This window comes from Tamandua tetradactyla, chromosome 11 (assembly GCF_023851605.1).
Source record: "Tamandua tetradactyla isolate mTamTet1 chromosome 11, mTamTet1.pri, whole genome shotgun sequence".
Classification (NCBI taxonomy): Eukaryota; Metazoa; Chordata; class Mammalia; order Pilosa; family Myrmecophagidae; genus Tamandua; species Tamandua tetradactyla.
In genome coordinates, this window is record NC_135337.1 from 77,277,033 (window position 1) to 77,303,271 (window position 26,239).

Sequence of the window (26,239 nt, forward strand, 5' to 3'; positions counted from 1 at the left end):
TGGAGCCTCCGGGCGCCCTCCGCGCACCGCCACCTCCTGGCACTGTCGCCACAAGCCCGGCCCGAGGCCTGGAGCGCGCGGCTCGCCGGCTCCCGGGGATGCGCGGTAGGTGGGGAAGACGCGAGCGCTGGCTGGGAAGTGGTGGAGGGATGGGGGAGGGGGGGGGATGCGATCAGCCAGGCAGGCTTGCAGGGACCCGGTCGCCTGGAGACCCCTCCTGGAGCTCCCGGAGTCCCCACGCCGCGTGTTCGGAGACACCCCCACCCCCACCCCACCCCGCAGCGCTCCAGCCGCCGTCCCCAGCATCCCCTGATTTCCCCGCCAACTGCCTCCCGGGCCCAACACCCCAGATTCCCACCCACCCGCACCCCCAAGCCCCGCATCTCCCCCGTCGAACCTTAGATTTCCCCCCCCCCCCGACGGTTTCGATTACGCCGCGGAGCTTCCCATTCCTCGCCAAAGTTTTCGATTTCTTCCCCAAAAGTTCCGCGCTCCTCCTGCTGCTGTCAGAGCTTTCTCGACCGTGGGTTCCTCTCACCCGCCCCCCCGCCCCCCAGAGAGACGTTCCCCTCAGCCCCCCATCCCCACTGCTCCCCGGGGTTCCTGGAACCGCACCCTCCCACTGAGACCCCGCCTTCGGAAACCTGGAGCCACCCGCCTCGAGCCCTTCCCGAGGGAACCCGGGAGCCTTTGCAAATCCGAACGCGCCCAGGCTCGCCCAGGCCGCACCGCTCGGGGGCCCCCCTGTTTTGCTCCAGAGCCCGCCGTCAGCACGGGACGCAGTTCCCCCCACCCCCCCGTGGCTGAGGCAGGGTTTTGGGGGTGGGTGGGAGGCAGCTGAGTGACCAATGCAAGCTGGAGGAGGGCCAGGGGTCCGTGTCCAGCCTTGGGGGTGGGGGGCAAACTCCTGACCCTGTCTGGGCCTCAGTTTTCTCTTCTGAATAAGGGACATTCATTCATTCTTTGATGAACACTTATGGAGCCACCTGCTGCGCGCAGGGAGTTCAGTGTGCCGGGCACCCAGTAGGGACAGTCTCAGTGCCAGCCTAGAGCGTGTGGTCAGGATGGCAAAGAAAAAATGTAGAAGCTGTGAAGGGTGAAGCAGAGCACTGACTAATGGGAGGCTTTAACTTCTTCCCCTTCCACATTGGTGGGGTTGAGGGTCCCACAGCTGCGGGGGGGGGGGGCATCTAGAGCGCCTGGTTTAGATCCTTTCTCTCCCACCCCTGCTCTCCCCACCCCCTGGGCCTCTCCCACCCCTGCTTTCCCACCTGTGTGACCTTGGGCAAGTCTCTTTTTACCTTCTTTGGGCATCTGTGAAAAAGGGCATTGATTGTCCTACTTCATAGGGTTGTCATTTGCTTCACATACTGGCACATAATAGGTGCTCATTTACATAATAGGCGCTCAGTAAATGCTTATTGCCTGGGCTTTACCTTCCATGTCTTCTGGTAACCTTTCTTAATGAGCCAATATAGGTCCATTGGATTTCTCCCACAAGCTCTTCCTGGCAGGAGTAGACAAGACTCAGGGGCTTGTCTGGGAGGAAGGATTCAGAAACAGGGAGCATTTATGGAGTGCTTGTTGTGTGCCAGGCACTGCTCTGCCCATTCATTAATTTATTTAGTCCATCAGTATTTATTAGACACCTGCTGTGTGCCAGGCAATGTAGATTCAGCCATGATTAGGCTTGTCCTGCCCTGGACGTTCCCTCCTGTGAGTAAGTAAGGATGGATATTCAACTTCATGAGTCAATAAAATTCATGGAGGGTCAGGTGGTGAGAAATTGAAGGAAAAAAGGAAAGCAGAGAGTGTTGGGGAGCGGCGCACAGCTTTAAGCAGGGTGGTCAAGGCTGGCCTTGCTGGGGAGGTGACATTTGAGCAGAGACCAGCTGCAAAAACTATGCAGGTTGCGAGACCTGGCAGTGCAAAGGCCCTGTGGCAGGACCATGCTTGCTGTGTTTAAGGAACAGCATGGCTGAAACAGAATGAGCCAGGGGGAGAATGGGAGGAGGTGAGGACAGGGGGGGGACGGGAGCAGGTTTTACAGGGCCTAAAGCAAGCACTTAATCAGAGGAATCATTCCTAAAACAACCCTTGATTTCTCACTCCTGACCCTAAACCAGTTCCTCCCACACCCTCCATACCTCAGGTGTTCATGCCAGAATCCCAGGCATCCTTCTCACCCTTTCCATCGTTATTCACACACACACACACACACACACTCTGGAAGTGTAGTCACTCCTGCTCTGGGCCTCTCTGCCGCAGCCAGAGGGCGCTGTGAGCCTCAGAGGCAGGTCTCAGCTCTCCTCTGCCCACAGCCCTCCATGGCTTCCACCTCCCTCGGGGGGGGAAAAGCCTAAGTCCTCCCCGGGACCCACCAGGCCCTACACGTCCTGCCCCATCCCCTACTCCCACTCTCCTCACTTGCTCTCTCTGCTCTGGCTACACGGGCCTCCTCGCTCCTTCAGCACACCAGGCACATGCCAGCCTCAGGGCCTTTGCACAGGCTGTTCGGCTGCCTGGAAAGCTGTTCCCCCAGATCATACCCTGGCTCCCTCACCTCCTTCGGGTCTCAGTTCAAATGTCCCCTCCTCCTGGAGGCCCCTGCTGGTTCACCATCCTCTGTGACCTCTGTCCCTAAGTCACCAGCCTCCTGCAGACCTTCATCTCTGAGATGATTCTGGGCTATTTTCTCGTGAACTCTGAGAGGGCAGGAGACTCTCCCGTCGTAATCCACTGGATCATCTAGAGTGGTCCTTGGTACATAGGGTGTTAGATAAATATTCGCTTGATGAATGAAGAACCCGTAAGAAAATGTATATAGGTGGATGAGAAGAGAGAGATAAGAGAGAAGGAAATGAGCTTGTTCCAGATGTGGTTAAATTAAAGAGAAAAAAAAAGAAGAGAGAAAAGTAAATTTTGCCCCTATTGATTATTACATTTTATCTTATTATGGTGGCTCTTGCTTCATGCTGGTTGCTTGCTTCGTTCTAAATTCTTTAGCCCTTTTTTTTACGTGGAATCTTCACATAAGTCCCATGTTCATCATCGAAGGCCATTTGCACAGCTCATTTCACAAACGAAGAAACTGAGGCTGAGGGACAGGACCCAGCTGGTAGGTGGCAGAGCGGCAGCCGCCACCCCCTGTGGCTTTTTTTTTTTTTTCACCCAACCTGCTGCCCCCTCTCCAGGGTGTGGAGTGGACTTTGTCCTGCCGGCCACTGAGGGTGGCACAGGTGGAAGGCTGGGTTTCCGGAAGGTGGCGGTGGCAGCTGGGCAGGGTCAATGGAAGTGAACAGATGACACGGGCAGAGGTGGGATGGCGAAGCTGGTGCAGACCCCAGGGCAGGGCTGAGTTCAGGCTGGCGGGCGGAGAGAGCTAGAAGGAAATCTCTAATCTCTGCCATTGGGTATTGGTCAGGAATGGGGTAAGAGCCGTCTTGGCTGGTGGATTCTGAGCCTGACATTGGATTTTCCACAGAAATCTTCAAGCCTTTACTATGAGGGTCTCTAACTCCAGTTTCTCCAGGGAACAGGCAGCAGTCACACTCAATTGTGCTCAGACAGCCCTCCTGTGTGCCAGGCATTGCTTTTCCACAGTTTCTGCACGTGTCGATGCATTTAACACTAAGAAGCAGGGCTTAGTTTTGTACCCATTTTGCAGATGAAGAGACTGAGGCACCCATGGGTACGTGGCTTGTCCAGACTCACAGAGCCGGGACTTGAACCCCAGCACACTGTCTCCCAAGCACATTGCTCTCTCCTGTCTTGGAGAAACGCAGGAAAACCAACCAGGAGAGAGAGCAACTCAGCTCTTGCCAGTTGCACATGGAAGGGTGGGCCCTGTGTGGCTCGATTGCTGATTTTTTTTTTAATCAACATGATCCAGAACGGCAGAGCTATTGTTTGTTTTTAAGAGAAGTGGTGTGTTTGCAGAACAATCGTATATAAAACACAGGATGCCCGTATACCACCCTATTATAAACCCCCTTTCACTGATGTGGTACCTTTGTTACAATTGATGAAAGCAATTTTTCTATTTGGACAATTAGCAATAATCCGTGGTTTAATTTAGGCTTCACTGCGTTGTGCAGTTCCATGTATTAAAAAAAAAATTTTTTTCTGGGAACATACATAAAACCTAAACTTTCCCCCCTTTTAACCACATTTAAATATGTATTTCAGTGCTATGAATTCATGTTCAGTGTTGTGCTACCATCACCACCATCCATTACCAAAACTTTCTTATCCTCTCAAATAGAAACTCTACATTTTAAGCCTTAACTCCCTATTCCCTATCCCACCCCATTCCCTGGTAACTTGTACTCCAGATTCTGACTCCATGAATTTGCTTGATCTATTATTTTGAATCAGTGAGATCATACAGTATTTGTCCTTTTGTGTCTGGTTTATTTCACTCAACATAAGATCTTCAAGTTTCATCCATGTTATGGCATATATCAGGGCTTCATTCCTTCTCACTGCTGTATAATATTCCATTGCAGCATAGACCACATTTTGTTTCTTCATCTGTTGATGGTCACTTGGATTGCTTCCACCTTTTGGCAGTTGTGAATAATGCTACAATGTACATTGGTGTGCAAATATTGGTTTGAACCCCTGCTTTCAGTTCTTTTGGACTAGTAGTGGGATTGCTGGGTCATATGGTAATTCTATACCTAACCTTCTGAAGATCTGTCAAACCATCTTCCACATTGGCTGCCGCATTTTACATTCCCACCAGCAATGAAGGAGTGTTTCTGTTCCACCACATCTCGCCAACACTTGTAATTTGCTATTTTTTTTTTAAATACATAGTCGTTCTAGTGAGTGTGAAATGGTATCTCATTGTGGTCTTGATTTGCATTTCCCTAATGGCTAATGATGTTGAGCATCTGTTCTGTGCTTTTTGGCCATTCCATATCTTCTCTGGAATGAGAAGAGTCAAAACTTTGGGCTGTTTTTTTAAGTTGGGTCATTTGTCTTTTTGATGAGTTGAAAGATTTCTTTATATATTCAGAATATCAAACCTTTATAGGATATGTGATTTCCAACTGTGTTCTCTCATTGTGTAGGTTGTCATTTTACTTTTGTGATAAGTCCTCTGAGGCACAGAACTTTTTAATTTTGATGAGATCCCATTTATCTATTTTTTTTCTTTTGTTGCTTGTGCTTTGGGTATAAAGTTTAAGAAACTATTGCCTAAGACGAGGTCCTGAAGATGCTTCCCTACGTTTTCTTCTAGGAGTGTGATAGTTCTGGTTGATGTATTTAGATATTTGACCTGTTTTGAGTTGATTTTTTGTATGTGGTATGAACTGGGAGTCCTGCTTTTCTTTGTGCAAATGGAGATCCAGTTTTTTCGGCACCACTTGTTGAAGAGACTGTCCTTTCCCAGTTGTGTGGTCTCTCCTCCCTTGTCACAAACCAGCTGGCTGTAAATATGAGTGTTGATTTCTGAGTTCTCAGTTCTATTCCATTGGTCTTTATGTCTGATCTTGTGCCAGTATCATGCTTTTGTAATAAGTTTTAAGACCGGAAGTGCGAATTCTCCAACTCCAATCTTCTTTTTCAAGAGAGCTCTAGCTATTCAGGGCCTCGTACTCTTCCATATAAATTTGATGACTGACTTTTCCATTTCTGCAGAGAGGGGTGTTGGATTTTTTTATTGGGATTGTGTTAAATGTTTTAGGGAGAATTGACAAGTTAACGATATTTAGCTTTCCAATTCATGAACATAGAGTGTCCTTCCATTTATTTATGTCTTCTCTGATTTATCTTAGCAGTGTGCTGTAGTTTTCTGTGTACAAATCATTTACATCTTCGGTTAGACTTATTCCTAGATAATTGATTTTTTTTTTTTTAGTTACTATTGTAAATGGAATTTTATTTTGGATTTCTTCTTCTAATTGTTCATTGCTGGTATAAAGAAACACTACTGAGTTGTGGGGTTGATCTTGTACCCAGCCACTTTGCTAAATTCATTTATTAACTCTAGGAGCTTCATTGTGGATTTTTCAGGATTTTCTGTATATGGCATCATGACATCTGCAAATAGGGAAAGTTTTACTTCTTCCTTTCCAATTTGGCAGTCTTTTATTTTTCTTGCCTAATTGCTCTGGCCAGAACTTCTAGTACAATGTAAACAAAGTGGCAATAGTGGACATCCTTGTCTTGTTCCTGATCTTAGGAAAAAGCTTTCAGTCTTTCACTATTGAGTAGGATGTTAGTGGTGAGCTTTTCATATATGCCCCTTATTGTGTTGAGGAAGTTTCCTTCTATTTTGAGTTTTCTAAGTGTTTTTATCAAGAAGTAGTACTGGTATTGTATTTTTTCAAATACCTTTTCTGTATCATTTGAGATGATCATGTGTTTTCTTTCTCTTTTTTCTGTTAATGTGGTGTATTATATTAATTTATTTTCTTAATGTGATCCACCCTTCCATAGCTGGGATAAATCCCACTTGATCATGGTATATATAATTCTTTTAATGTGGTGTGGAGTTTGGTTTGCAAGTATTTTGCTAAGGATTTTTGCATCTATATTCATAAGAAGTATTGGTTTGTAATTTGCTTCTCTGGTGGTATCTTGGTTTTTTTACATAAAAAAGCTTAATTTATTTGTTAAATAAGTAGTTTCTAAAAAGTAGTTTTTCCTCAACTCTGAGCCAGCATCTCTTAATACCTTAACAGTTGGGAAGTCACACGCTTTAAGTTGATATATACAACAAAATATACATGTAACAAGTAAAACATTTAATGATTAGCATAATCACACTGCTTGCTACTGTATTAACAGCATTGATTTAAAATATGTCAACATTCTTCCAAAAGATGGAAGGAACACAAGTCCATTTTCTTATATTAAGAGGTATATGGTGAAAACAAAACAATTCTAAATGCAAAAGGACCATCGGTAATATCAAATCTAATTTTGGCAAAGAGATGAGTATTATACACAATAACACAGCAATGAGGAAATACCTAAGTTTATACCAAATCGAACCAAGAGTGTAGATTTACAACTGTAACCTTCAAGAGAGAAAGAAGTATTTGGAGTTTATGAGGAATAGATGGTCACACCAAAATAAACTACAGTGCTTTTATTAAGTAAGGTTTTGTGTTTCAGATATTTTCTGTCCTGATTAATTTCCAATAACCCATACCCCCCAAAAAATGCAAAAAAAAAAGTATTTTCATGATGCAGATTTTTTTTCCCCCAAAATTCTGTAGCAAGTATATTTAATGTGATATTTTCATAATGTCATTTCAGTGTTCTTGCTGGGTAAACCCATATTATGCATGTTTTCTGTTTTAAAGAACAGAAATTTGGAGCATTCAATTTCTTGTTGTAAATCTCTTGAAGATTTACTGTCTATAGTGTTAGTGGTATTCACATATGCTTTGAGAATTTAAATAATGTTTGTCAAAATTAATTTATGGCACAACTGAACTAAAGTTATAGAAATAAATTGTTGAATATAACTTTAGTAGTCCCAGAAGATAGGCAGATAATATCTCCAGAAAAAGTGTTTTTGTTTTTAATTTGGTAACCACCAGGAAAACTCATTCTTGGTTAGCACTTTGAAACCTAAGGATATTTATTAAATTGCATGGAATGCACTTCTAAATTTTGAAGTTACAGTTTCAAAGCTCTTCTAAGATGTAGGCTTTCAATAAGAAATGCAACTTTTAGTATTCCCCTCTTTACTCTTTAAATACATGCAGCCAGTGTCCATTGGTCCCTTTTAAACTTTTGGGGTCATATCATATAAGGACAGAAGCCAGTCCAGGCACAAACATTATAGCAGTTTGTCATCTTAATGAAACAATCAGAATATCAGGTACAAATGTTGAAGGTAATTAAAGGAACACCTTTAGCAAGGGTCTCTCACCCATCCCCATCCCATGCACACACAGAAACAGTATTGTAAAGATGTTTGCTTTCTCTTCTTTTTTTAGGATGCATACTTTTTTTAAACTTTTTAAATTGTATAATATGATATGTACACAAAGCAAAGAAAGAAAAAAGCACTAGTTTTCAAAGCACTCTTCAACAAGTAGTTACAGGACAGATCCCAGAGTTTGTCATGGGCTACCATACCATCTTCTCAGATTTTTCCTTCTAGCTGCTCCAGAACATTGGAGGCTAGAAGGAATATATGTATTTCTAGCATCACTTTTTTTCTTTTTTGTGAAAAATAACATATATACAAAAAAAGCAATAACTTTGAAAGCACATCGCAACAATTAGTTGTAGAGCAGATTTCAGAGTTTGGTCTGGGTTATGGTTCTACAATTTTAGGTTTTTACTTCTAGCTGCTCTAAGATACTGGAGACTCAAAGAAATATCAATATAATGATTCAGCAGTTGTACTTGTTTGTTAAACCTACCTTCTCTGTATGACTTCATCAGCTTTGATCTTTCTCCCGCTCCTTTTTTTATTAGTAATTTTTAAATTTTTTTAAAAATACCAAAACACACCAAACAAACAAACATTCTTAACTTTTGATCATTCCGTTCTACATGTATAATCAGTAATTCACAATATCATCACGTAGTTGCATATTCATCATCATGATCATTTCTTGGAACATTTACTTCTATTCAGAAAAAGAAATAAAAAGAAAACAGAAAACAATTCGTACATACCATACCCCTTACCCCTCCCTTTCATTGATCACTAGCATTTCAATCTAAATTTATTTTAACATTTGTTCCCCCTATTATTTTTATTCCATATGTTTTACTTGTCTTTTAACAAGGTAGATGAAAGGAGCATCAGACACAAGGTTTTCACAATCACATTGTGAAAGCTCTATCATTATTCAATCATCCTCAAGAAACATGGCTACTGGAGCACAGCTCCACATTTTCAGGCAGTTCCCTCCAGCCTCTCCACTACATCTTCACTAACAAGGTGGTATCTACTTAATGCATAAGAATAACCTCCAGGATAACCGCTCGACTCTGTTTGGAATCTCTCAGTCATTGACACTTCATTTTGTCTCATTTCACTCTCCCCCTTTCAGTCGAGAAGGTTTTTCTCAATCCCTTGATGCTGGGTCTCAGCTCATTCTAGGATTTCTGTCCCATGTTGCCAGGAAGGTCCACACCCCTGGGAGTCATGTCCCACGTAGACAGGGGGAGGGTGGTGAGTTTGCTTGTTGTGTTTGCTGGAGAGAGAGGCCACATCTGTTTCTCCCACTCTTTAGGGGTATTTGGGCTATGCCCATTCTAACTTTTTCATCTTGGAAGGGTTGTCACTAATTAGGATGCATACTTTTTAATAACTCAAAATGTCTTGGTTTTTTTTGGAGTAGTGTCTAAAATAGAGTATGTAGTCTTGATTCACAGTACATTATGTTGCTTAACACGCTGGACTGACTCTTGTTTACTGATTCATGTAACAAAACCCAACACACTATCTGCACTAAACTCAAAGAATGTCACATTTGCCTCGGCACCTCTTTGATAGAGTGATAGGGAACTGAATATGTACAGGTGGATCTTCTTGGTCAAATTGTAACTAGCTAGTATTATATTTATATGCAGGGTCTCTTTTCTTTACCAATGTGTTTTCCTACTCATAGGCAATCAATAAATTCGATGTCTGTTTCAAATATTTTTGAAGTGTAATTGTTGTAGTATCTGAGGGATATTACCACTGTGGATAATATTGGGCCATATTTCAAATATTTGTCTTCATTATTTAAAATGTCTTGCCAACTTGTGGCCCAACCTGAACATGAGATCATCATTGCTTTTATCTCATCGTGTGGCTGGCAGCTAGCTGGGCACCAGAGATAAGAGAAGCTAGTCACTTTGCCTTTCTGTTTATTGCTTCCTTGTATCTGCATTACTGGCAGCGTCATCCACCTCCTTTTTGCCACAAGAGTCCACATGCCAGTTTCGTGGGGGCTAGTGCAATTGAAACTTGATAATGTAATTGCTCAGGCCGTGTACCAAGTCCTTGTAAGCCAGAATCGGTGGCAGTTCATTTTGGAGACCACAGGTTTCATGGATTCTGGACTCAGCAGCCTGGGTTCAAATCTAGTTCACCCTTTATGAACTGGGTGATTCTGAGCTACTTACTTAACCTCTCCTGTTCTCCATTTCTTATGTCAAAAATGACAATAAATAAATAAATAAAAAATCCAAAAATAAAAAATGACAATAACTCCAACATCACCAGATGGAAGTTCCTCAACCTGCACCATTCAGAAATAGCATGTGATGTGTGTATCACATTAACAAAAGGAAAAAAAAAAAACAGGTGAAATTAACTTAAATACTAAATCTCAGCGAACCCAATAAATCCAACGTATAATCAATGTAGAAATTATGCATGGGGTGTTTTACATTCTCTTTTCATCCTAATTTCTTTGAAATCTGGTATGTATTTCACATCCACATTACATCTCAATTCAGACCTTAAATTTCCCTTTAAGTGAAAGTTGAATTGTGGTTCTCCCCAAAGAACAAAGTTGTGTTTAATGGGAAAAAAAAAATTTTTTTTTAACACTGCTTCAGCATTTATGTTTAAATTTCAGTAATTTAAATTCGAGTAAAATAAATAATTCCAGTTTTCTCCTGTGCTTCAGTGGCCACATTTCAAGCGCTAGGTAGCCACGTATGATGGGGGAGTCACCGCACTGGACAGCAGAAGCAGAGAACACATCTGTCATCACGGAAAGTTCTAGTGCACAGCATTGGGCCTGAGAGGGAGTGTCCACCAGTTAAGCCCCATAGGAATTGTACAGGGCTGGGGAGACAGGCATGTGGGCAGGTGGTTTCAAACATGAGGTTTTATACCAAGTAGCCATCCTGCCGTTGGCAAGCTGCGTGATCTTAGCCAATTTTGATCCCCTATAGAATGAAACGAAAACAAAAATCATAGTTCCTTTCTCATAACCCAGAGATTTTCGGTTTGGCAGGCCAGGTGGGCCCTGTCTCGGTTACTCCGTTCTGCTATCATAGTGTGAAAGCAGTCACAGGCCCTATATAAATGAATGGGTTTGGCTGTGTACCAATAAAACTTTATTTACACAAACAGGTGGAGGGCCGGACTTTGTGGCCCCTCCCTGACGTAAGCAACTGTTCGCAGTGTGATAACAGCAGGCTTGACCAAAACCCCTAAGGACGGTTGGGAGCCACCTGTGGGCATAGCTGGGGGAAAAGCATTCTGGCGGAGGGAACAGACCATGCAAAGGCCCTGAGTCAGGGTGCTGCCTGGTGAGTTTGAGGAACAATGGGAGACCCGTATGGTATATTGTGAGTCCTCAGTCAAGGTCAGCTCTTTCACTCTCTAGACTGTGAGCTCCCAGAGGTAAGGGACTATTCCCGTTTTGTTTCTTCTTAGTTTCCTGTATGTTCAATGGCACCTGTTGCCAAAAATTACTTCTTAAATGAATCAATGAATGAACAAATGAATGCTATATCTGAATGCCTTCCTCTCACACACTTCATTTATTTATTCTTCAACAAATATGTTTTGAGTCTTTACTCCAGGGATCACACATTTTTTTTTAAGCTTTACAAAGTGTCTTAAAAAACACTTGATTTAATTGTTACCTTGTGAAAACTAGTTATTCTTGAAAATCTGGATTTGGGGCTTATTCTAGTTTGCTAGCTGCTGGAATACAATATACCAGAAACAGAATGACTTTTAAAAAGGGGAATTTAATAAGTTGCTAGTTTACAGTTCTAAGGCCGAGAAAATGTTCCAATTAAAACAAGTGTATAGAAGTGTCCAATCTAAGGCATCCAGGGAGAGATACCTTGGTTCAAGAAGGCCGATGAAGTTCAGGGTTTCTCTCACAAGTGAGAAGGCACATGGCGAACACAGTCAGTTTCTCTCTCATCTGGAAAGGCACATGGTGAACATGGTCAGGGTTTCTCTGTCATTTGGAAAGACATGTGGCGAACACAGTGTCATCTGCTAGCTTTCTCTCCTGGCTTCCTGTTTCATGAAGCTCTCTGGGTGGCATTTTCCTTTTTCATCTCCAAAGGTCGCTGGCTGATGAACTCTGCTTCTTGTGGCTATGTCGTTCTGCTCTGCTTTTTCTGAATCTCCCATTCTCCAAAATGTTTCCTCTTTTATTGGACTACAGAAACCCGCCCAAATGGGTGGAGACATGCCTCGACCTAATCCAGTTTAACAACCACTCTTGATTAAATCTCATCTACAGGGAGATGATCTAATTACAGTTTCAAGCATACAATGCTGAGTAGGGATTAGAAGAAAACAGCTGCCCTTACAAAATGGGATTAGGATTAAAATATGGGTTTTCTAGGGTACATACATCATTTCAAACCAGCACAGGGCTTCTCTTAAAAAAATTTGCCTCTGTGGCCCAGTTGAGCCTGTTTTCCCTCCTGACCACAATTGGTGAGAGCTGAGTCACAGCCCCTGAGCTCACATAGGTCCAGGGTGGCTCAGTTCCTGCCCTTCCTCTGCCTTCTCACTTCCTGGCTCCCACACTCACCTCCCATAGTCTGTCCTCCCCACAGCCACTAGAGGGCACCTGTGAGCACCAGATCAGGGCCTGTCCCTCCTCTGCCCACAACCCTCCATGGCTCCCACCTTCCTCGGGGGAAAAGCCCAAGTCCTCTCCACAGCTCACCAGGCTCTGCAGTCTTGCTCTATCCCCTTCTTCCCCTCCCCTCCTCTTACTCTTCCTCTTGCTCCCTCCATTCCAGCCTCACAAGCCTGCCAACAGGCCAGGCCCAGTCCTGCCTCAGGGCCTTTGCACTAGCCTCTCTCTCTGCCTGAATTGCTTTTCCCTCAGGTATCCCCATGGATCACTGTCTCACTTTCCTGGTTAGGTGGCTCTTTCTCACTGATGTCTTTTTGGACCACATTGTTTAAAACTAAGAACACTCCCCTCCCCCCCCCAAAAAAAATCTCAGCATTCTTGATCCCCCTTCACTGCTCTAGGTTCCCTGTGGCATTTGTTAGCATCCTCTACACTGTACATTTTACCTGTGTATTTGTTAATTGTGTACATTTTACCCATGTATTTGTTAATTGTCTGTCTCCTGTCTCTTCTACCAGAATGTCATTTCCAGGAGGGCAGAGATTTTTGTCTCTCCTGTCCACTGCTATAACACCAGGAGTGCCTGCCATAAAGTAAACATTTGATAAGTATTTACGGAATGGATGGTGCATGGATGGACGGGTGCATGGATAGATGGGTAGATGGATGCTACGTGCCTGGCCCCTGAAGGCAGCCACACTGGACATCTGATCTAGCCTGTACCAATTCTGTGCTTGGAGATAGGGATGCAGGGGGTGGGGACACAGGCCCAGTTCTCCAGACACTCAGTAGGGAAGAGATGCTAAGTACCCATGATAGGGAGAATAAGGGAAATGAGCATACATTAGGATAGGCTTCCTGGAGGAAGTGACTCTTTAGCTGCAACCGGTAGATTAAAATTAAGCAGTCAGATGAATCCTTTCAGTGACCCCAGCCTTGTCACTTACAGTTGTGTTCACCTGAGTCACTGTGATATCAGGTGAGTCACGGTGGTATCAGCAACTCAAGTTCCTTCTATCTGCCTTCTATCTATTGCTCGGCACCGGGACTCCATTCCCACTGTCATTTCATGGTTCAAGATGGCTGCCACAGCTCCAGCCATCACATTCACTTCCCAGCCAGCAGGAAAATGGAAAGGGTGAAAGGGGGCATATCCCCAACCTTTAAGAACACTTGCTGGAAGTTGTACACAAACTTCCTTTTGCTGCCCCCCCCCCCATTGGCTAGACTCATGGCCACACATAATTACAATAGAGTCTGGGAATCACCCCCAAAAGAAACCCCACACCCATTAGCGGCCACTCCTCATTCTCTCTCAATTTTTGGCAAACATGAATCCACTTTCCACTTGGACATTTCATATAAATGGGATTGTGCAATATGTGCTCTTTTGTGACTGGCTTCTTTGACATAGCCTGATATTTTCAAGGTTCATCCGTGTTGAATGTGGCATGAATCGGAACTTCACTCCTTCTCATGGCTGAGTAATAGTCCATCCTATGGATGGGCCACCGTTGGTTAATCCAGTCATCTGTGGACGGACATTTGGGTGTTTCCACTTTCTGGCTACTGTGACTAATGCTGCTATGAACACTCATGCATGTGATTTTTCTGTGGACGCATGTTTTCATTTCTCTTGACTATATGCCCAGAGGTGGAGTGGCTGAATCATATGATGAGTGTATATTTAACCTTTTGAGGAAGTGCCAGGCTGTTTTACAGCTGTCTGCTATAGAGTAGCTATTATTTTATGGATTTCCTTTCCTTTTCCATCAATATCAACTTCCCCTGTTCTGCTGTTTCCCCCCCATCAGCATTTCATCACGTAGGGTGGCTTCCATTTCTCAAAGCACTCAAACAGCCGCTCGCTTCCCCTCCAGGGCCCCGTATGTGCTCCTCTCCCAGCCTCTGCTGAGTTACGTCCTCCTGCACCTCTGTCCCCTGCCACTGACCCCCGGTCATGTGCTCTCTGACCTTCCTGAGACCTTTGGCCTTGGCCCCACTTACACGAATTTTCTCAAAAATCCTGAATCATTTATACCGTGAGGTCTATGACTTGTCAGCAAGGGGGGTTGGTAAAAGAGCAAAGGGGGTTGCTCTTGGATGAAGTCTCTCCATCTCAGTGCTGTAACTTTGCAGCTGAATCATTCTCTGCCATGGGGGGGGGGGCGACTTGAGCTTTGTGGGCTGTTGAGAAGTGTCCCTGACCTGTGCCCACCAGATGTGACAATCAAGGATGTCCTCAGAACTTCCAGGAGTGAAAATCTCCCTGGCAGTGTGGGTCATGACTTCCAGGGCTGAGCCTAGCCCTGGCATCGTTTGATTGAAAAGTCCTTCTTAACCAAAAGGGGGAAAACAGATGAAACAAAGTAAGGTATCTGTGGTTAAGAGACTTCAAATAGAGTCAAGAGGCTACTCTGGAGGTTACTGTTATGCAAACTTCAGCCAGATATTGCAAATCACCACAGTATGCCAAGTCCCAACCAACAGTATTCCTGTAAACCCTAGAGGATACCCACAGCTCTATCTGAGACTCTAAAAGTGGTAAGTATTAGGTTTATTTTTTTTCAGAAACTTAAAACCTTATGTTGACCCCATGCCACATAAGCCCTTAAACTCAGAGGCACCAGTCTCTCCAAGAGCATCTGCCAGTTGCATCCCCCTACCCGATAACTTCGACACCCCTTTTCAGCATGAAGTACTTAGAATGCTCAAAGCCCAAACATCCCTAAAGTTCGAGAGCATGATGAAATGAGAGGCAGGAGGTGTAACCAAGAAGTTAGGATTTAACAAATGAGATGACTCATTATATCGATATTTCTTTTTAGTGTCTAGTGTATTAGGACAGCCAGAAGGAAATACCTGAAATTGTTGAACTGTAATGCAACCCATATGATACTTTGACATTTGCTCTATAACCACTTGTTAAACTGTACTTTGAAATTTATCACTTTTCTGCATGTATGTTATATTTCACAATAAAAATGTTTTTAAAAAATAATTTAAAAATGTTTAAGCTATGAAAAGAAAAGAAAGGAAGTGTGCAGATACTGCCTGGTGAAACTCAGTGTCCCAGGTTGTTGGGTCTCATCGTGGGTGCCTGGGCCAGGTAGTAAGTCTTAGACCAGCATTAGGTCCGGCCCCCAAAATGGACCTAAGGATTTGTGTTTTTCTCAAATCTGACTATGATAAGTTTTGAGGAGGTGGTGCCTTCAGTGATGGGATTTGGGGTCCCCTCCCCAGTGTCCTAGCTGCGTGCCCTTGGGAAGCAAAAGGGCCCCCATTTCCTCCTCCATAACATCACTGGACTCATTCATTCATTCATTCTCTGATTCAGCGATTTGGCAATGAACAGGAGAATTTTAGACCCCACCCACCGACACTCCACAGTCCATTGGGGAAGCTGATGGTATATATGGAAACTTTAATGCACAAAAAAGAGTTCACAGGGGAGCAAGATTCTGTTGGGGGGCCGGTGAACAGGGTCAGTTGATAGTGACGGACAAGGATTGGGAACTGGGTGGCCCTGGCAGGCTCCCTGGGGTGGTGGTGTTGAAGCTGACGGGAATGATGAGATTTGGGTCACCCTAGCAGAAGTCAGGGAAAGGGCAGCACAGAGGGAACAGCATATGCAAAAAGCCTCAGCTTTGCTTTTTTTTCCCCCATAATATTTTATTTTGAAATACTTACAAACTTACAGTTATAAAAAGAACACAATCCCCATCTGGAGAACTCCAACATATTCCATACCCAGATTCACCAATTTTAACATTTTGCCACATTTGTCATATCATCCTTTCTATTTATCTATCCATCCATCTATCACCTATCTCATCTATCTATCTATCCATCCATACATCCATCCACTAATCTGTCTTTCTTTCTGTCCATACATCTATTTATCAATCCATTTTCCAAACACATCATACTCAAACGTTTCCAGGCACATTTCCTAAGTACATGGATAGTCACTTATGTAACCACCTTAAAATGCAGTTATCAAGTTAAAAAATGTAAACATTGATATAAAGCTTACAATTTATACTCCAATTTTTTCATATGTCCCAATAATGTCTTATTTGAGCTTTTTCTTCTTTGCTAGATCCCATCCAGGATCATGTGTTGCATTTAATTGTCATTGTCCCTTTAGTTGCTTTTTTTTTTTTTAACATTTTTTATTGTGAAATATAACATTATAGAAAAAAAGCAAAAAAATTCAAAGTACATTGTAACAAGTAATTATGGAACAGATTTCAAAGTGTGGTATGGGTTACAGTTCCACAATTTCAGGTTTTTCCTTCTAGCTGCTCTAAAACACTGGAAACTAAAAGAAATATCAATATAATGATTCAACAGTCATACTTATTTCCTAAATCCCATCCTCTCAGCCATAACTCCTTCCTCTCCTTTTTTAAAAATTTTATTTATTAAATATACCAACACGCAAACACAAACATTCTTACCATATGATCATTCCATTCTTGATATATAATCAGTAACTCACAATATCATCCCATAGTTGTATATTCATCATGATCATTTCTTAAAACATTTGCATTAATTCAGAAAAAGAAATAAAAAGAAAACTGAAAAAAATTCATACCATACCCTTTACCCCCCCTTCAATTGATCACTAGTGTTTCAATCTACTAAATCTATTTTAACATCTGTTCCCCCTATTTATTTATTTTTAATCCGTATGTTTTACTTGTCTGTCGAAAAGGTAGATAAAAGGAGCATCAGACACAAGGTTTTCACAATCACTCTTTAGTTGCTTTTTAAGTTTTTTTTCCTTAATTATGGGAACATATATACAACAGAAACTTTCCCATCTCAGCCCCCCACCCCCTGAGCACGTCATTCAGTGGGATTCATCACAGCTGCAATATTTCCCTACCCCTTTACCCTTCATTGCTAATATTGTCCCATCTCCCCAAACAGAAACCCTATATCCCTTATGCATTAGCTCCCCATTTCAGTTTCCTAAAGCTGCCAGAACGTGATATACCAGGAATGGATTGGCTTTTAACAATGGGGATTTATTAGTTAACAAATTTACAGTTCTAAGGCCATGAAAATGTCCAAATTAAGGCATCAAGAGGAAGATACCACCTCTGAAGAAAAGCTGCCGGCATCTGGGACACTTCCATCACATGGGGAGGCATATGGCCAGCACCTGTTGGTCCTTCTCTCCCGTGTTCCATTGTTTTCAGCTTCTGATTCCTGTGGCTTTCTCTCTGAGTGTCTGTGAGTTCTCTCTTAGCATCTCTGGGGCGTTTCTCTCAAAGCTTTGTCTGTGTGTGCTCTCTCCAAACTTCTCTGCCTTTTATCCTCTCATAAAGGACTCCAGCAAGTGATTAAGACCCACCGTGAACGGGCTGAGTCACATCTTAACCTAATCAAAAGGTCCCACCCACAAAAGGTCTGCTCCTCAGGGGTGGATTAGCAGAACATGGCCTTTTCTGGGGGTATATAACAGCTTCAAACCAGCACATCCCCATTGCCCCTGAGCCTGCCTTTTTTTTTTTTTAAAGAAAAGATAATAAGTTCCAAATGGCTCAGCAGCACTCTGAGGCAACAGAGCCGGCACTTAATCATGGCGGGCTCATAAGATGAAAAATGCTAGCTGCACCAGTTAGCTATGGCTGCGTAACAAATGATCCCAGAATGTAGTAGGCTTAAAACACCAATCCACCATCCTGCACAATTTCTGAGGCCTGGCGATGGTTTTGCTGGATGGTTCCAGCTCGGGGTCCCTCTTGAAGTTGCAATCAAGCTGTTGTCTACAGCTCCATCATCTGAAGCTTGACCGAGGCTGGAGAATTTGATCCAGGGGGCACTCCCTCATGTGGCTATGGGCTGGAGACCTCTGTTCTTCATCACAGGGGCCTCTCTAGAGGACTCCCCATGACATGGCTTTCCTGGAAAGAGTGGGGCAGGGGAGGACAAGATGGCAGCATGGACAGTGTCTTTTATTATCTAATGTTAGAATCAACAGCCCATCGTTTCTGCCATACTCTATCAACCAGGCAGACCACTGCTGGCACAGGATGTGGGGGGGAATGGGGATAATCTCAGAAGCCTCCTGTCACCCTAGCTACATATATTGAGCACCCCTGGTTTCCAGTCATGGGGTTCAGAACTTTCCATGTGTTAACACAACTTGATTCCCGGAAACAAGGCTGTAAAGTAACTGTCATTACTGTTCTCAGGGGCGGTATCACCTTGTGGTTAGACATAGATTCTTAAACCAGACTACCAGGGTTCAGATCCCACTCACAAGCTGCATGGCTTTGGGCAAGTGAACTGACCTCTCTGAGCCTCATTCTCTTCATCTATAAATAGGGAAATAATAGTGCCGTTTTAGTTTTCCAGGCTGCTTAGAGCAAATACCATGAAACAGACTGGGTTAAACCATGGGAATTTATTCGCACATGGTTTTGAGGTGAAAAATATCCAAATCATGGCGATGCTTTCTTCCCAAAGATTGGCTGCCTGTGACCCTTGGCTCTTCTGCCATATGGCAAGGCATATGGTGGCATCTTCTATTCTCTTCCTTCTCTTCTGGGTTTTCAACTTCTTGCTTCCTGTGGCTTGCGCTGTCTCTCACTATTCATCCTGTTTATAAAGGACTTCAGTTACAGAATCCTGAAAGAGTTGGGCCACAACTTAACTGAAGTAGCGTCCTCAACAAAAGGTCCTGCTTAAAAGAGGCTCACATCCACGGTAACGGATTAGATAAGACCATATTTTTCTGGGATCCACAGAGCTCCAAACCACCTATTCTAGTCTAGTAGCTGCCAGGATGCAATATACCAGAAACAGAATGGTATTTAAAAACGGGAATTTAGTAAGTTGTATGTTAATAGTTTTTAGGCCATGGAAATGTCCCAATTAACGCAAGTCTATTGAAATGTCCAATCTAAGGCAACCAGGGAAAGATACCTTGATTCAAGAAGGCTGATGAAGTTCAGGGTTCCTCTCTCAAGTGGAAAGGCATGTGGCGAATATGGTCAGGGTTTCTCAGCACATGGTGAACACAGAGTCATCTGTTTAGTTTCTTCTCCAGCTCCCCGGGAGGCGTTTTCCTTATTTATCTCCAAATGTCACTGGTTCCTGGTGCTGCAGTGTTCTCTGCTCTCTCAGAATTTCATGGCCTTCTCCCTTATTGCTCTCTGTTGTGGCTTTCTCGTGGCTCTGTCATTCTCTGCTCTCTCTGAATCTCCCTTTTATAGGATTCCAGTCAAGTAATCAAGACCCACCTAGAATGGGTGGAGACACATCTCCACCTAATCCAGTTTAACAACCACTCTCGATTGAATCACATCTCCAGGGAGATGATCTAATTAAAGTTTCAAGCATACAGGGCTGAATAGGGATTAGAAGGAACGGCTGCCATCACAAAAAGGGGTTAGGATTAAAACATGGCTTTTTTAGGGTACATACATCCTTTCAAACCAGCACACTACCCCAAGCATATCTACCTCTTTGGGCAGTTGTGCAAAGCAAATGAGTTCATTTGTGCACGTGAACTCCAGATAAGTGTCAGCATTCTCACTTTGCAGAGGAGGGAACTGAGGCTGGGGGAGATGACAAATCGTGGGCAGGCAGACTGGATGTAGGGCTGTGGGGTGGGGGTGAGGTCCGGGCTGCCTCCCATTGCTACTTAGTTTCCAGCCCTAACTGCGTGTTCCCTGCTCCCGCAGGTCTGCTGGGATCTCGCCACCGGCACCTAGGATGGTGAGCCGGTTGAGGATGCCAGGGCAGTGCAGAACATGTCTGGGCTACTCAGTGCATCTCCCGCCACGTGGCCGCAGTACCCATGGCCTCCGATCCAGGCCCATCACTTTCAGGAGCCTTCGACGTGCTAGGTGCAGCCAGCCGCGACAAGCTCTTGTACCTGAAGCACAAGCTGAAGACCCTGCGCCCGGCCTGCCCAGGAGCACAGCTGCTGCACGCAATGGTGCTCCTGAAGCTGGGCCAGGAGACCGAGGCCCGCGTCTCCCTGGAGGCGCTGCGGACTGACGCGGTGGCCCAGTTCGTGGCGCACCGGTGGGCGGGCGCGGGCGGCACCGAGACCCTCGACGAGCCCTGGGACGTGTCCTGGACCGTGGCCCAACTGTACCACCTGCTCGCCGAGGAGAAGCTGTGCCCGCCGTCTCTGCGGGGCCAGGCCTACCAGACCGCCCTCCGCGTCCTGAGCGCGCGGAATGACCCTCGGCTGGCGCAGCTCCAGGTGGAGGCCCGGGAGCGCTGCGGGGGGGCCCCGGGGGACTTCCAGCCCCTCCGCTCCGAAATGGTGTTCCCCCCGCCATCCTCGGCAACCCAGAGCCTCCCCCAGCCCATCGAGGGGTGGAGCCAAGGGTGCTCCCTACGGTCCACGGGCACCCCGTCCTCCCTGATCAGCAACCTGGAGATCAGCCGGTCGCCCACCTTGCGCTTCCTCTCCCAGCACCGCACCCCGCGCGCGCCCAGCAAGCTCTGCGAGGAGACCCTCGCAAAACCGGTGCCGGAGGAGATGACCTGGCCCTACTCCCCAGAGACGGCGGGGTCCCAAGCTCCCGTCCCCAGCCTCCCTGCCGCGACCCCATATCCAAGCCCTGCTGGCCTCCCCGCCCCCTCTGCCCACCCCGAAACCGGCTCCCACTGCCCGGTGGAGTGCACAGAGGTGTCCGAGGCCCCTAACGCTCTTCCGTCACCCGCTCCAGAACCCCCCCAAAACCCTTGTCCCCCCCAAATCCACACAGAGCTCCCAGTTTCTGTAGAAGACACTGCTGCCCGGAGCGCATCGCCAAGCCCACCTGCCCCCTCGGTACCCAAAGTCCCCCCTCCCTCTCCTGTTCCATCACCCCTTTACTCGGCTCCCCCCGCCTCCTCCTCCTCCTCCTCCTCCTCCTCCTCCTCTTCCTCCTCCTCCTCCTCCTCCTCCTCCTCCTCCTGGTATCCTCCTTACCCCCAGCTGGAGCCGTGGGAGCAGAAATTCTATAACTTCGTGATCCTCCACGCCCAGGCGGACGAGCATATCGTGCTGCGGGTCCGAGAAAGGCTCGAGGCCCTGGGCGTGCCCGACGGAGCCACCTTCTGTGAGGACTTCCAAGTGCCCGGGCGCAGCGAGCTGCGCTGCCTGCGGGACGCCCTGGACCACTCGGCCTTTGTCATCTTGCTGCTCACCGCCAATTTCGACTGCCGGCTGTGCCTGCACCAGCTCAGCCAGGCCCTCATGGGCAGCCTCACCCGGCCCGGCTGGCAAGACTCCGTCATCCCCTTCCTGCCCCTAGAGAGCTCCATGGAACGGCTCAGCCCCAGCACATCTGGCCTGCTGACCGGCTTGGTGATCTTGGACGAACACTCTCCCATCTTCCCCAGGAGGGTGGCCAACACCTTCAAGCCCCAGAAGCTGCGGGTGCGGAGGGCCAACTGGGAGAGGGAGCAGAAGGCCCGGGCAGTGCGGGAGCAGAGCCAGCTCCTGGAGGGTGAGGGTCAGTGGGCCGCAGAGATGAACGCGGCCTACTCGGCCTACTCCCAGAGCTACCTGGGCTGGCAGGGGCAGATGGAGAAGCTACAGGTCGCTTTCCGGGCGCAGATGTCATTTGAGACTCCAGTATCCTCGGGGGCACAAGGGCCCTTTGGAGGCCAGAGATCTTGGGGACCCCAGCTGCCCTTCCCGGCCTGGCCAGGCTGCCCTCAGCCCCCCCTGCCCCCGTGGCTGGCTGGCACCCCACCACCGGCCTCCCCTTCGACCCCGGCCTTCCAGCCCGCCTCCCCTGGGCCCCCTGTCAGCCCTGGGGTGCAGCCCCTCATCATCCACCACGCCCAGATGGTCCAGCTGGGGCTGAACAACCATATGTGGGGTCAGCAAGGGCCGCAGGCCCCCGAGGACAAGACGCGAGAGGCAGAATGATCCAGACTGAGCGGTGGGCACGAGTGGACCCCCCGCGGGGGGCTCTGGGCAGGACCCCGAGACACCCCCCCCCCAGGCTGCCACCCAGCCTGGGGCACAGTGGGAGGTGGGGCCACCTGCTACCTTCAGGACAGCTCCGCGGAGGCCTTCGGCTCTCAGGAAAAGTGCCATCTGGGGGCCGAGAGCTTCCTGCCTTCAGGATGATCAGAATTGGATGTGGGGTTCACAAATTCTCTCGCTTTGTGGGGCTGAGGGTGTCTTTTAAGGGATGATGGTGGTAAGAAGTCGGCCGGGTCATATTGACACGGCCTTTTAATTATAATAAATATTTATTGACTGCTGGGGACTGCTGCTTCAGCGCCCTCGAGCTCTGTCCCACTATCTTTGTTCTAAAAACGTGCCACTGTTCCCGAAAAGGGAACAGAAACGCGCCCTTCCTCTTGAAAGGCCCGAGCTGGAAGTCGTGCACGGCGCTGCTCTCAGCCCATTGGCCGGAATGTAGCCACGCGGCCCGCCCTCCCGCTGCAAGGGAGCCTGGGAAATGTAGTCTTGGCTCCGGTCGGCCACGTGCCGCTCTTAATGTCAGTTCTAATTTCAGAGCAGGTGGAGAGAACAAACTCTATTTCCGACACAACTCTTTTCGTTTGGGTTGTGCCTCGATGGAGAAGAGCCTTTGAAAGCCCATCACCAAGACAGGGTTCCTACCCTGCTGTGTGACCTTGGCCAAGTGCCTTGACCTATCTGAGCCTGTTGGCACATTTGAGAATTGGTATTATCCCACCAGTGTTTCAGGTCCTCAACAGATCTCGGGTGATCACACACAAACAGCAAGTACAGCGCCCGTACTCACAAAGTGTGCATTTCCCTGCATGGAAGGGATAGGTCTTTTCTGGAGTTTGGGAAATAAGAGTAGAGTTAACATTTATCCATTCTTTTGGGGGGGGGGGCATGGGGAGGCACCGGGAATCAAACCCGGGTCTCTGGCATGGCAGGCAAGAAATCTGCCACTGAGCTACCATCACACCGCCTCGTTTATCCATTCTTGATGCCTTAAGTATATAAACTCATTTGAATTCCCCCAAAGGACTCCTTGAGGTAGAAGCTCATATTATCATGTCCATTTTACATATGGGGAAACCAAGGCCCAAAAGGGCAAATTCCAGCGCCCAGAGTCACCCATGTTGGAAGCAGGGTGAGCACAAAGGAAGCAGCTGACTTTCCAAGAGAGGTCAAATAAGCATGAAGGAGAGGTCAGGAGGGGCGGGTTTGAGGCCGCTGAGCTGGATTTGAACATCGGCCCTGCTTGCCCTTTCTTCATCTGCCGTAGCCAGTGGAGGGCGGGCCCGGCATGAGTCACCCAAGCAGTCACGTCCGGCCTGCTATTTTAGTCCCTGTCTCAGACCTCTCTGACAGTCTCCCAGAAGTGAAACCTCTGGGGACAAAGTTCTCTGAGATTAGATTCCTGGGTGGGGTGGGGTGGGGTGGGGTGGGCCGGGAGGGAGGGGAGGGTGTGGAAACCATTGAAGCAAGAGCCAGTTACACATGCTGGACAGTTGTAGTGAAATGACCATTTTGTTCATTTGACCAATGTGTATTGAGCGCCTGCTGTATGCCAGAATTGTTCCAGGTACCGGGAGGGCAGGGAAAGAGGCAGCGGTGGGGCAAAGGCAGATGGGATCTGTCTCTTGGTCTTATTTTCAGTTGGGGGCGGAGTGGGGGGTGGTGGGAGCAGTAAGCAAGTCATCAGATAAGGAAGCAAGGGAGTTTCAGAAAGTGCAGACGATTCTGAAGGAATAACCAGGAAGAGATGATGGGAAGAATCTCAGGAGGAAAGACTTCAGCTGGATGGTCAGGGAGGACCGCTTGGAGGAGGTGGCCTTGCAGCCAAGACCTGGAGGAAGAGAAGGAACAACTGGGGGGAAATATTCCAGGTCGCTGGAAAAGCCTGTGCAAAGGCCCTGAGGCAGATCCTGCCTAGCGCATTGGAAGAGCAGCAAGGAGGCCCATGTGGCTGGAGAAGAGGGAGCGAGGGGGAGAACAGGAGGAGGGGACAGGGCAGGGAGGGGGCAGGGCAGGGCATGCAGGGCCTGGGGGACCATGGGGAGGATTTCGGCTTTTACCCCAAAGAAGGTGGGAGTCATGGAGGGCTGTAGGCAGAGAAGGGACGTGCCCTGACTCTGGTGGGTGCAGGAAGGACAGATAGTGGGGGAAGAGGGCAGGATCAGGGAGACCAAGCATGGTCCAAGTGAGCAGGGAAGGGGGCTAGGCCAGGCAGAGGTAGAGAGAAATGAGCCATCCAGGACATATTCTGCCTGCATACCTTCACCTGGCCCAAGTAAGCCCGGCTGTGCTAAGGAACTGTGCGGCTATTAAATCATTGCCTCCGTTTTTCTAGTCTCTGAAATATTCTTGGTTCATGCCATTATTTGTTCATCTGTGGCTTCTCTCTCATGCTCCACCCACCCCAAGAAGGTGAGGGACGGGTCTGTTTTGGTCCTTTGATAGCACACAGTAGGTGCTCAATACATGTATGGGGGGAGGGGCTAACAATTATTGCGCATCTGCTGTATGCAGATACTACACTGGGCACCAGAGACACAGACCTGTTCCCTGCCCTTGTGGAGCTCAACGGTAGAGGAGATGATTCATTCACCCATTTACTCTGTCAACATTTATTGAGCTCCAATTGTACACCGGGCCCTGTGCTGGGTACACCGTGCCAACTCAGGGGTAACCAAAACAAACCCAGCCCGTCCACTCGGGCTCGCGGTACAGTGCAGGGTGATACTTGGCTGAGTTGGGGAAGGACAGGGCACTGTGGGAGTCCCCAAAGGGGGACCTTGGACAGCATAGGTTGTGGGGTGGGGTGGGGTGGGTTCAAGGGAAACTTCTGGAAGGAGGAAGCAAGCCGAGACCTGATGCATTGGCCAGGAAGAAGTTGGTGTGTCATGGGCAAAGGCCTAGAGGAGAGAGAATGAGTAGTGCAGGGTAACCCCAATTCCCTCTCTAGTTAGGGGCTCAGCCATGAGTCATGTTGCCCCAGCGCCCCCTGGTGGCCTTCACCAGCTCAGCCCTGCCTGGGCTTCCGGACGTTTTCTCGTGAAGTTCCTTGTCCCACTGAGCAAAATAACCTTAAGGAAAAAGGGAAAAACAAGGGGGTGGGGAAAGGAGGTGGAATTTCCCCCTCTTTAAAAAGTGTGACTCGTGAATAAGTAAGAGATGATTCATTTTCAGAGGTCAAATCTCCTACCACCAGTCCCTGCTTGGGATCATGTTTTTCTGAGATTTTTAGGTATTTTACACATGGTCTCCTCCTGCTCTCTGGGCCCAGAGAGGGTAGTGCTCTGCCCTAGGTCACACAGGACGTGCGCTGCCAAAAGAGGGTTGGAGGGCTTGCCCCTCCCCCCGTGCCCCCACTCGAGCCAGAAGGGGGTGGGGCTGGGAAGTCTGAGTTGTAAATCTTCTGTATCTCCAGAACTGGTTGTCTCAAAACGTACCTATGCATATTTAAAAGTATTTTCTGAATAATTTTCACCTGCTTCAGGAGTCTAAAGGCACCAAAGAGGAACAGAGACAAAGGTCCTGTGTCCCCAGTTACCTGGTTCTTCCCAGACACCAGTGTGACCTGTTTCTGTCCTGCCCTCCACAGTCTGTTCTCCCTGCAGCAGCCAGAGGGCGCCCGTGAGCCCCCGAGTCAGGACCGTCCCTCCTCAGCCCACAGCCCTCCATGGTTCCCACCTCCCGCAGGGAAAAAGCCCAAGTCCTCACGCGGCCCACAGGCCCTGCATGCCCTGCC

General features: G+C 47.2%; 1 protein-coding gene across 1 annotated transcript; it reads left to right on the plus strand.

Annotated features, from left to right (window-relative positions):
• TICAM1 (TIR domain containing adaptor molecule 1) lies at window positions 1–22,810 on the plus strand. The gene is made up of 2 exons (XM_077119535.1): window positions 1–105; window positions 20,249–22,810. Exon 2 carries the CDS (start codon window positions 20,365–20,367, stop codon window positions 22,441–22,443), a length of 2,079 nt encoding a protein of 692 aa, XP_076975650.1. The 5' UTR covers window positions 1–105; window positions 20,249–20,364; the 3' UTR covers window positions 22,444–22,810.
• The last annotated feature ends 3,429 nt before the right edge of the window (window positions 22,811–26,239 follow it).